Source organism: Scylla paramamosain, chromosome 41, assembly GCF_035594125.1.
Source record: "Scylla paramamosain isolate STU-SP2022 chromosome 41, ASM3559412v1, whole genome shotgun sequence".
Lineage (NCBI taxonomy): Eukaryota > Metazoa > Arthropoda > Malacostraca > Decapoda > Portunidae > Scylla > Scylla paramamosain.
This window is the reverse complement of record NC_087191.1, coordinates 571,052-583,958: the sequence shown is the minus strand read 5'-3', so window position 1 is coordinate 583,958 and position 12,907 is coordinate 571,052. Positions and strand designations below refer to the sequence as shown.

General features: G+C 40.2%; 1 protein-coding gene across 1 annotated transcript in view; it reads right to left on the bottom strand.

The window, feature by feature from the left end:
• The window catches only part of LOC135092775 (importin-9-like), a 41,713-nt gene that overhangs the window by 4,420 nt on the left and 24,386 nt on the right, over positions 1-12,907 (bottom strand). Inside the window, 7 exon segments of the mRNA XM_063991451.1 lie at positions 466-621; positions 1,640-1,681; positions 1,683-1,730; positions 3,789-3,977; positions 4,326-4,489; positions 4,492-4,525; positions 10,366-10,563. Coding sequence (XP_063847521.1) covers positions 466-621; positions 1,640-1,681; positions 1,683-1,730; positions 3,789-3,977; positions 4,326-4,489; positions 4,492-4,525; positions 10,366-10,563 — 831 coding nt within the window.

Genomic DNA, 12,907 nt, shown 5'->3' with positions numbered 1-12,907 from the left:
AAATTAAATACTTTAAATCATTACTACTACTACTACTACTACTACTACCTATCTATATACCAGGTTGGCAATCCCACACAGGTCGGCCCAGACAAAGTACCACACACTCACACGTACATCACTCACCCTCTCAGCCACGTTGGCCCCTGATGGAAAGGGACAGTTTTGTGGATCACCCTACTACACCCCAGGAGCTTAGGCATACTACTACTACTACTACTACTACTACTACGACTAAAAAATCCTTTCACTGGTTAATCTTCCCCTGTTGGAGAAAAATCTGACGTGCAAAAGTGTGTAGTCATCGGAGCAAAGGACAAAATCTTATTCCTGACTTATGACAAACAATACATCAGACACAAGTAAATTACAATTCACAAAAGCTGAACACTACTAAGAATCCCACAGCAGCAACAGCACCAGCACCACCATCACCAGCACCAGCAGTAAGAAGCAAGTACTCACCTCCTCCTCGTCCTTGGCCATGTTGGAGTCAATGGCGTTGGCAAGTTCATTAATGAGAAGCTTGAAGATTTTGATTAAGACGGGAACCTGTGTCCACTGCTCGGGGTGAGCAACGCGCTGGGAACGTGTCCTCATGCGTGCCTCAGGAGAGAACACCTGTGGCCGAGAGAGTGAGAGGGTGGAGGTCTAAGCTGACTGGATGATGGAGGGAGAGAGTGAGAGGGTTGGGGTGCTGCCAGAAGGAAGTATGGTTTTCAAGGGTCAAACACAATACTTCTCTGACATTTCTCTAACATGATGGCCCTGAAGGAGAAAGATTGCACTACTTGGAACTTAAGTGAGGATGCAAAAGGCAATAACAGGTTTCTGGTGAGGGTGCAGAAGGAAATGAGAGGTTTCAGACTATTTCTAATGCAATATTTCTGTGGTATTTCTCTAATGAGATGGCCTTGCAGAAGAAAATTATTGAGTTAGAGAGAGATTGACTGTATAGGAGGTTTGAATCATTAAGCCTAATATTGTTGCTGCTACTTCAACTACTACCACCACAAATATGCAATGCTACTACTGTGTGGTTAGATTTATATCATGTGAATAACCTAAGGGTTGGACAAAGAGTATAAAGTTGGATAATGAAGTAGATGAAGAAGGAAAGAGAAGGGTAAGAAAGGACATGAAAAATTTAGATTTAGAAAATATGGTCTTAATGAGAGAGAGAGAGAGAGAGAGAGAGAGGAGAGAGAGAGAGAGAGAGAGAGAGAGAGAGAGAGAGAGAGAGAGAGATGGAGAGTGAGAGAGAGAGAGAGAGAGAGAGAGAGAGAGAGAGAGAGAGAGAGAGAGAGAGAGGAGAGAGAGAGAGAGAGAGAGAGAGAGAGAGAGAGAGAGAATAAAAAAAAAGAGAGTAGAAAATAAATAAATAAAAGCCAGCAAATTCAAATCCATGATTAAAATAAAAGTTAAAGAAGGTGAGAACCAACCAACCAACCAACCAACTTATACGTGGGATAGAGAATAAATAAAAAGAAGCCAACGAAATTAAAAGAAACACCACAAATTCACAGGAATTCACTCAGGATAAAAAAAGTAAGACCCTGACCCGACCATCTAACCAACCAATACTAATCTACCCCCCTGGCCTATCATAGTTCCCTCACTGCCCTGCCTCTCCACTCACCTGGTCTCCCTGCACAATGATTCCCTGTAGCCTTGCGTCATTTTGCAGTCACTCCATGTTCCAGCAGCTTGGCCAGCGCCACAGCACTCACCTGCAATGACAGAAAGGTGAGGGGAAGTGGGGATAGGGAAAGATGAGTGTGAGAGTACAAGGAATATTATGTTGTGTAGTGGGGTGAAGATAAGGTGAAAGGTTGAAACAGAATGAGGAAAATTTATTATGGTGGTGTGTGTGGAGGTATGGGGTAATGTGTTACGTGGGATGAAAGCAAGGAGGTGATAAGAGACATGGGTGCAGAGTGAGAACATAAGAACACTGGAAAATAAGCTGAAGCTGCAGGAAGCCATCAGGCAGTGGCAGCCTATGTGTGAAACATGCCTACCAATTTCCACTGATCATCCTCATCCATAAATTTGTCTAATCTTCTTTTAAAGGTCCCTAATGACTCAGCAATAACTACCAGATTACTAAGTCCGTTCCATTAATTTGAGAACTAATTCCTCCCTGTCTCTTTCTTGAATCTAAATTTTTCAAGCTTGAACACATTATTTCTTGTTCTATCTTAATTACTGATCCTGAGAATTTTGCTTACTTCCCCTTTGTTATAAGCCCTGTACCACTTGCAGATGTCTCATATGGCATAAAGGTTACTTCATGTTATGTTGGGTTAATCAGGAGGGGGAGTTAAGAGAAAGGTGTGTGTTAAGTGATGGGGTGAAGGTGAGGAGTGGGAAAAAAAAGGAAAGGCGGTTGGAGAGTATGAGAGATGTGTTATGGTTGTGGAAAAATGGTCTCAGGAAAAGGTGGGTTGAGGTTAAGAGGAAGGTGAGCTTGATGGCGAAGGAAATGTAGATGCAAGAGATGGAGAAGTGGTAATGGAAAGGTGGGTGGAAAGTAAGGGAAACATTAATTATGATGATGGAAAAAATAGATAGGTTATGGTTAAAAAGAAATATGAGTTGATGGTGAAGGAAATGTAAATTCAGATGGAAGAGCAGATTACAAAGATTAAACACAAAGGAGAAGAATGCATTGAAAGTATACTACCAGTCAATAAGGTGATGTTACTAACTTATCTGAGAAAAGAAAACCAAGGCAGAAAACATGTACAATATAAAGAAATATAATTTAAGACAGAATGATTAACAGAATTAGACCCAAAAAAATCAAGAAACAACCATTACAACTGTGATAATGTAAAATTTCTATATCACTCATACTCGTACTTCAAGATGCAATACAGTTAACTTTACAAACACAGTTAACTTTACCATTCCCCACAACGACAAATTTAGCCTCACCATTTTCTTCACAGCTTCCTAGGTAGAGTTATAACACTGTAACTGCAATGATGTCACTTTTCTATGTTACTTATGTGGCAGTGATTCACTTAACACCACAATTACAACTTTAGCCTTACTATTTCCTCACAGCTTCCTAGATAAAAATAAATGATAGCTTTAATGATATCCCTCTTCTATGATATTACTCCAAAGTGTGGTCAACTTTACAAAACAATTACAAGTTTAGCCTCAACCTTTCAAAGCTTTGTTGATAAAAATAAGTGATAATTGCAATGTCACTCTTCTATTTAGATCAAAATGCAGCTTTATCATTTAATACAATCACAAGTTTAACTTCACCCCTTGAAAGCTTTTTAGGTAAATATAAATGATAACTGCAGTGATGTAACACTTCTCTATTATTTCAAGATGTGGTAATGATTAACTTTAACATTTACTCTGGGCACAAGATTAGCCTGACCTCTTAAGACTCAGCTAGCTCTAATCAAGTCACTTTACCTGCTTCAGTTTACATTTCACTAAGATCCCTAAAAGTCCAGCCTCAACTCCTCTACACAGCTTTCTCAGTAAAGACAACACAAACTGAAATGGTGCCACTTTAAATGCTCAAGAACAGTTTACATTTTACTAAGATCCCCAAAAGTCTGGCCTCACCTTACACAGTTTCCTCATTAAAGATACAACACTAACTGCAACCATGTAGCTTTTCACACTCAAGTTAACATCTCATTAAGATCTCCAAAAATCCAGTCTCACCTCTACACTGCTTGCTCAGTAGAAGATGTAACACTGCAACTGCAATCAGTCACTTTTCACCCTCAAGATCCCCAAAAGTCTGTCCTCACCTTTTCTTCATAGGCACCAAAGAAGAGATGTTGCTTGGAGCACCACTGGGTGAGGACAAAGTGCAGTGCTGACTGGCCAGAGGGACCTGGCACTCCTGCTAGGAAGGTGAGGACGCCCTCCAGTTGCGAGTGCACCAGCTGGGCATATACCAACACCAGATTCTGCACCACTGTCAGGCTCTCTGCTCCCTGCATGCAAGATAAGCAAAGTCGCTGGTGAACTCTGGAACTCCCTACCTTCAATTATGCCTTATCATTCTCATTACTTGCACAGTTTTTTCACAATTTCTCCTCAATATTCATCTTTTTTTACCATTTCCCAAACACCATTATCAACCATAAATAACTTTCTATATACTGGATCAGTAATCCCACACAGGCTGACTTCACAATACTATAGCATTAGCACAGATGAGCCACATACTAACTGGTTTACAATGTGATGTACAAACAAAACTCCACCATAACTCAGGAATACTCTGTACAGAATTGCCCATGATTATGACCTAACCCAACCCAACACAACCCAAGACTGACCTGCAGCTTGCTAAGGACGGCACGCAGGAGGAGGTCAAGCTTATCGCCTAGGTGGTCACCAGTGTGCCTGATAAGAGCAGTGATGAGCCGGCCAACAAACGTGGCTGTGTGTTCACTGGTGGCCGGGGAGAGGAGCTGTGTGGCGACCTGCACTACATAGTCTAGCCTGACTGTCCCTCTGCATCGCGGTATGCTATCACCTGTGGATGGATGGAAGGATGAGAGCTGGGGTGAGACACTGATGGGATTACAGCACGAAGAGGCAGGAATAACAGGAGGAAAGAAAACTTGAGGAGCTGAAAGAAAAGGAAAAGAAGAATGGTTGGAGAAGGTGAGAAGACACATTGAGAGACTGACAGGATTACAGCATGAAGAAGCAGGAACTTGTCCTATCACTCCAATCCCTCCTCAGGATCCCTCAAAGTGGAAGTGCCTCTGGCGTTTTGCTTCTACTAATGGGGGGAGGGGGGGGGCTGGAGGTATTCTGATTTTCCTTGGAATGACTACTGCTTCCATGTCAGAGATCTGTCTCTGTGTGCTGACCACATAACAGAGGTGATAGTGTGTGACATAAAGGTGTACACTGCTCACTCTTTTCTCTTGCCCTAAACCTTCCAAACATTGGTTTAACACAGCCTCTCATGGTATACAGAGGGTGTTCGAGTCACAAGTGAGATGTGTTCTGGAAGGTTGCTCATAAGTTGTTTTGCTTGTAACTCATCATAATTTTTCAGTACAAAAGATAAACAATAATAATAATAAAAAAAATATCATACATTCTGTAAACAATGTAATGCTTACTTACTCAATACCGAGAGAGAGAGAGAGAGAGAGAGAGAGAGAGAGAGAGAGAGAGAGAGAGAGAGAGAGAGAGAGAGAGAGAGAGAGAGAGAGAGAGAGAGAGAGAGAGAGAGAGAGAGAGAGAGAGAGAGAGAGAGAGAGAGAGAGAGAGAGAGAGAGAGAGAGAGAGAGAGAGAGAGAGAGAGAGAGAGAGAGAGAGAGAGAGAGAGAGAGAGGTGAGGTCGAGGCGAGTAGATGAGGGAGTGGAGAGGATGGTAGGGGACGAGATGAGGGGATTAGGTAAAGTAAATGTAGATGAATTGTATAAATATTTCGTAGATAAAGTTCACACAGGTCAGTTAGCAAATATCCTGTATAGAACAATAAGATCACAAAAAAATGACCCTAAATGGATGACTGCTAGGTTAAAGCATTATATAGGGCGTAAGAGAAGTATATATAAGAGATTAAGGGCAGGTGAAGAAGTTTTAAGGACACAATATAATGAATTAGAACAGTCAGGAAGTTAACGAGGAAAGCTAAGGACAATTATGAATTAAAGGTAGCCAGCCAGGCGAAGACGGACTACAAAGGATTTTATCAGGTATACAGGACAAAGAATAAGGATACTTTAGGTCTATTAAAGGCAGCAGATGGGGAGCTGGTTAGTTCTGGGGAGGAGATAAGTAAACTTCTGAATGATTATTTTTTAACTGTCTTCACCCAGGAAAACATGCAGGATATGCCAGATAGTGAACAGGTGTTTAGAGCAGATGAGAATGAGAAGCTGACAGATATTTCCATAACTAGGGAGATAGTAGAACAGGAGATAGATAGGCTAAAAAAGTTCAAGTCACCAGGACCTGATGAAATATATCCCAGAGTACTTAAGGAATTGTAAAGAGATTATCAGTGAGCCGTTAGTTTCTGTCTTTAGGAAATCACTGGAGTCGGGTGAGGTACCAGTAATGTGGAGGCAGGCTAATGTAGTACCCATCTTTAAGAAAGGAAATAAAACTTTAGCGTCTAATTATAGACCTGTCAGCTTAACTTCATTTGTAGGTAAAATGTTAGAGTCAATAATAGTGAGGAACACTAGAGAACATTTAGACAAACATAACTTGATAAATCAGTCACAGCATGGCTTCACGAAGGGGAAGTCTTGCCTGACAAACTTGTTAAAAGTTTTTACAGTAAGGTGTATGAGGCAGTAGATAATGGTGATAGTTATGATATCTTATATCTGGACTTTAGTAAAGCATTTGACAAGGTACCCCATCAAAGGCTCCTGAGAAAGGTTAGGGCACATGGGATAGATGGAAAGGTGTTAGGCTGGATAGGGTCATGGCTTGGTAACAGGCGACAGAGAGTGGTAATAAACGGCTCGAAATCCAAGTGGGGTCATGTAATTAGTGGGGTGCCACAGGGATCAGTATTAGGGCCATTGTTATTTCTAATATATATCAATGACTTGGATAGTGGAATTAGTAGTGATGTTAGTAAATTTGCAGATGACACAAAGATAGGTAGATTAATTAGGTCAGAATCAGATGCCATCGCCTTGCAGGCAGACTTAGATAGAATGAATGAATGGACGGATAGATAGCAAATGCAATTTAATATAAAAAAATGCAAAGTGCTTAGCATAGGTAGAGGAAACCCACACAATAAGTACACATTAAACAACCAAACTCTGGTAGGTACAGGGTACGAGAAAGATTTAGGAGTTATAGTTAGCTCTGAACTCCGTCTAGGGAAACAATGCATAGAAGCCAGAAACAAGGCAAATAGGGTACTGGGATTCATTTTTAGGAATGTTAAAAGTAGAAGGCCGGAAGTAATATTAAAGTTATACTTGGCACTGGTCAGACCTCATCTAGACTACGCTGTGCAGTTCTGGTCCCCACATTACAGGAAAGATATAGATCTATTAGAATCAGTACAGAGGAGAATGACTAAAAGGATACAGGGGATGAGGAGTGTTCCTTACGAGGCGAGGTTGAAGCTGTTAAATTTACATTCTTTAGAGAGACGTAGGTTAAGAGGGCACCTGATAGAAGTCTTTAAGTGGTATAAGGGTTATAACAAGGGAGATGTAAGCAAAATTCTTAGGATCAGCAACCAGGGTAGAACAAGAAATAACGAGTTCAAGCTTAAAAAATTTAGGTTTAGGAAGGAGATAGGAAAAAATTGGTTCTCAAATAGAGTGGTCGATGAGTGGAACGGACTCAGTAATCATGTAGTTAGTGCTAGGAAACTAGAGCTTTAAGAGAAGATTAGACAAGTTTATGGATGGGGATAACAGATGGAAATAGGTAGGTGTGTTTCATACAGGGACTGCCACGTGTAAGCCTGGTCGCTTCTTGCAGCTTCCCTTATTTCTTATGTTCTTATGTTCTTATGAGAGAGAGAGCACCTTGCCTTGTGGGTGATGTGATACTACTGAGTAGGAATCTCAAGCCAGACTCACTGCAGTGCAGTACAATGATAAGTTTTTAAATCAAATTTTTGAACTAATATATCAAAATAAACTGCTGCAGGGCATGTGACCTGAGATGGAGGGCAGTCCTTCACTATGCTGCTGTGCTGCATGGGTAGTGGCTAAGCAGCATACAAGGTTAATATGGTGCATAGTGCCAAATATGAATTTTTCTGGTTAGCAAAGCGAACAATATCGAGAGCACAATTTCACTTCATGAGTAGACTGCTCATATCTCTGAACACTCATAACTCATTACCTCATAACCCTCTATACACCACAGAGAGGTGCCCCACAAAAGGTACTTGAGCCTTCCATCACCTGAATCTCATGCACTTTATATTTCTGCACAGAATCATGGCAAATCTTTTCTCCATTAAGCCAAAAACTACTTCAAAAATAGTGTCAAAATCTTTCAAGATCTAACTCACCTCATGACTTCTGGCACCAAGCCAAAAACATCTCCAATAACTTTATTTCTTTGTTTTTTCTTCTTTTATTTGAACTTGATGGCACCACTGCTATCTCACATGTCCCTAAAGCTGAACTCTTTGCCCAAACTTTTCCTAAAAACTACAACTTGGATGATTCAAAACTTTTTCCTCCCTCTCCACCAACTACTTCATGCTATCCATTAAGATCCTTCACAGCAATATTTTCCATGCCCTCGCTGGCCTTAACCCTTGGAAGGCTTATGGACCTGATGGTGTTCCTCCTAATGTTCTCTGAAACTGTGCCTGTGACTACACCTTGCCTAGTCTTTCAACCCTGTCTATCGACATCTACCTTTTCTTCTTGCTGGAAGTTTGCCTACATTCAGCCTGTTCCTAAAAAGGGTGAGTGTTCTAATCCCTCAAACTACTGTTCTATTATTTAATTTCCTGCCTCTCTTAAGTTTTTTAATCTATCCTCAACAGGAAGATTCTTAAACATTTATCACTTTACAACCTTCTATCTGATCACCAGTATGGGTTCCATCAAGGCCGCTCTACTGGTGATCTTCTAGCCTTCCTTACTGAATCTTGGTCATCCTCTTTTAGAGATTTTGATGAAACTTTTGCCATTGACTTAGGCATATCAAAAGCTTTTCATGGAGTCTGGCACAAAGCCTTTGATTTCCAAACTATCCTCCTACAGCTTCTATCCTCTGAAACTTCATCTCAAGTTTCCTTTCTGACTGTTCTATTACTGCTTTGCTAGATGGTCACTGTTCTTCTCCTAAATCTATCAACAGTGGTGTTTCTCAGGGTTCTATCCTATCACCCACTCTCTTCCTATTATTCATCAATGATCTTCTAAACCAAACTTCTATCTAAACTAAACAAACGTCCTATCCATTCCTATGCTGATGGTACCACCCTGCACTTCTCCACGTCTTTTCATAGACGTCCAACCCTTCAGGATGTAAACAGTTCAAGCAGGGAAGCTACACAATGCCTGACTTCTGATCTCTCTAAAATTTCTGATTGGGACAGAGCAAACTTGGTATTGTTCAATGCCTCAAAAACTCAATTCCTCCATCTCTCAACTCAACACAACCTTCCTGACAACTATCCCCTCTTCTTCAATGACACTCAACTGTCCCCCTCTTCTACACTGAACATCCTTGGTCTGTCCTTTATTTATAATCTGAACTGGAAATTTCACATCTCATCTCTAGCTAAAACAGCTTCTGTGAAGTTAGGCATTCTGAGATGTCTCCACCAGTTTTTCTCACCCCCCCAGCTGCTAATTCTGTACAAGGGCCTTATCTGTCCATATATGGAGTGTGCTTCACATGTCTTGGGGGTGGGGGGGGGTTCCACTAATACCGCTCTTCTAGACAGGATGGAATCAAAGCTCTTCATCTCATCAACTCCTCTCCTCTAACTGTCTTCCTCTCTCTTATCACCTCAACGGTGCATCTCTAGCTGTCTTCTACCACTATTTTCATGCTAACTGCTCTTCCGATCTTGCTAACTGCATGCCTCTCCTCCTCCCGCAGCCTTGCTGCACAAGACTTTCTTCTTTCTTTCACCCTTATTCTGTCCACCTCTCTAATGCAAGAGTTAACCAGTATTCTCAATCATTCATCCCTTTCTCTGGTAAACTCTGGAACTCCCTGCCATCTTCTGTATTTCCACCTTCCTATGACTTGAATTCCTTCAAGAGGGAGGTTTCAAGACACTTATCCTTCAATTTTTGACTACTGCTTTGGAACCTTTTTTGGGACTGGCATCTTTGTGGGCTTTTTTTTTTTTATTGGATTTTTGTTGCCCTTGGTCAGTGTCCCTTATATATATATATATATATATATATATATATATATATATATATATATATATATATATATATATATATATATATATATATATATATATATATATATATATATATATATATATATATATATATATATATAAACAGAAAGCAGAACACTGACCAGGTAATTTTCTCAACATCTCACCCACATAAAACCTCTGGGCCAACATTATAGGCAAACTTGGTGCACATGACACTTCCACTCTTGCTCAACTAGAAATGGAACTCTGAAAGTGCTGGGAAGAATTCAAGACTGAGAAAGTTCAAAATCTTGCTGGCAGTGTGCCACATTGCCTTCAGACAGTCACCAAGGAAAAGGGCTGCACAACAAACCCATGTTGTCACTCTTGTAAACACACTCACATGAGTGTGTTTGTAAACGCATGCAATGATTATCTATGCAGACCAAGGAGGGAATGCAAGGAGAGGAATAAAGTGGAGAAGATGAGAAGAAGACTTGACACACACACACACACACACCTGTTCCGGCGCCACAGACACGTATGCACGCAGGCACTCCCCTCCGTTCTGCAAGGTGGAGTTGTCGTCAGTGTTGAGTGTTCGCTGCAGCACAGCAGGGAAGGCAACACCCACCAGCTGCTCCCCAAGTGGTGGTGTTGACGACCGCACCATCACCTCCAGCATGTCCAGTGCCACCGCTTGCATGCCCGGTGGGACCTGCAAACAAATAAATTAATAAGTAATAGCACAGCACACAACTCTGCACATGAGACAACACTAAAAATAAATATATAAATGAATAAAAAGGGCAGGAAGAAAGGAGACTGTTGATTCTTTCCCTGCAATATACAAGTCACAATAATAAATAAATAAATAAATAAATAAATAAATAAATAAATAAATAAATAAATAAAAGCACAGCACACAATCCTGCACACGGGTCACAATACTATAAATAAATAAGTAAATTAATAAAATGGCAGGAAGAAAGGAGACTGTTGATTCTTTCACTGCACTATACAAGTCATAATAACAATAAATAAATAAATAAATAGGTAAATAAAAGCACAGCACACAATCCTGCACAAGGGAGGGGTGGGACAGAACAAGGCTACTAATGCAAACTGTGTAGGGATGGAAGACTGTGTGAAGTATGTCGGTCTTCTGGAAAATTAATGTTGAAACCAAGAAAAAAAACAAGGATATCTGAGTATTTATGATAGAAAAGTTGGCATTGTGGAAAGTTAACAATGAAATCAAGAAAAAAATAACATATTTGGACATCTATAATAGAAAAAACTAGGATATTTGTGTATTTATGGTAAAAAGTTTGTGTTCTGTTAAGTCAACAACGAAACCAACAAGAGAGAAGAGAAAAAAAAAAAAATCGGGGTATTTATTGTAGAAAAGTTTGTGTTCTAGAAAGTCAACAACAAAAACAAGGGAAAGAAAAAAAATAAATAAATAAAATATTTGGGTATTTATTGTAGAAAAGTTTGTGTTCTGTAAAGTCAACAATGAAACCAACAAGGAAAAAAAAAAATTGGGTATTTATTGTAGAAAAGTTTGTGTTCTGGAAAGTTAATGCTGAAACCAAGAAAAAAAAACTGTTGCAATGAAAACAAAGACACAAGGAAACCATGAATGCAAAGGAAGAGACAAGAAAAACTGCAACCATGAAGACACAGAGACAAGAAAAACTGCAACCAAGAAGACACAGAGACAAGAAAACTGCAACCATGAAGACACAGAGTCAAGAAAACTGCAAGCATGAAGACACAGAGACAAGAAAAACTGCAACCATGAAGACACAGAGACAAGAAAACTGCAACCATGAAGACACAGAGACAAGAAAAACTGCAACCATGAAGACACAGAGACAAGAAAACTGCAACCATGAAGACACAGAGACAAGAAAAACTGCCACCATGAAGACACAGAGACAAGAAAAACTGCAGCCATGAAGACACAGAGACAAGAAAAACTGCAACCATGAAGACACAGAGACAAGAAAAACTGCAACCATGAAGACACGGAGACAAGAAAAAATACCACCATGAAGACACGGAGACAAGAAAAACTGCAACCATGAAGACACGGAGACAAGAAAAACTGCAGCTATGAAGACACAGAGTCAAGAAAACTGCAACCATGAAGACACAGAGACAAGAAAAACTGCAACTATGAAGACTCAGAGACAAGAAAAACTGCAACCATGAAGACACAGAGACAAGAAAACTGCAACCATGAAGACACAGAGACAAGAAAAACTGCAACCATGAAGACACAGAGACAAGAAAAACTGCAACCATGAAGACACAGAGACAAGAAAAACTGCAACCATGAAGACACAGAGACAAGAAAAACTGCCACCATGAAGACACAGAGACAAGAAAAACTGCAACCATGAAGACACAGAGACAAGAAAAACTGCAACCATGAAGACACAGAGACAAGAAAAACTGCAACCATGAAGACACAGAGACAAGAAAAACTGCAACCATGAAGACACAGAGACAAGAAAAACTGCAACCATGAAGACACAGAGACAAGAAAAACTGCAACCATGAAGACACAGAGACAAGAAAAACTGCAACCATGAAGACACAGAGACAAGACCATGAATGCAGGGGAACAGGACAAGAAAACAATGAAGACACAGACACGAGAAAATCATGAATGCAGAAGAATAAGACAAGAAACTGCAGGAATGGAGACATGTACACAACAAGACCATGAATGCAAAGGAACAAAAACAAGATATAGCAGCAATGAAGACACAGAGACAACACTATGGATGCAGAGGAATAAAAGGCAAGAAAACGACAGGAATGAAGACACAAAGACAACAAAATCATGAATGCAGAAGAACAAAGACAAAAAAAAGCAGGAATGAAGACACAAAGACAACAAAACCATGAATGCAGAGGAACAGACAAAACTGCAGGAAAGAAGACACAAAGACAACAAAACCATGAATGTAGAGGAACTGGACAAGAAAACAATAAAGACACAAAGGCACAACCCTCCCCTAACAAAACCATAAATCCAAATTAACAGA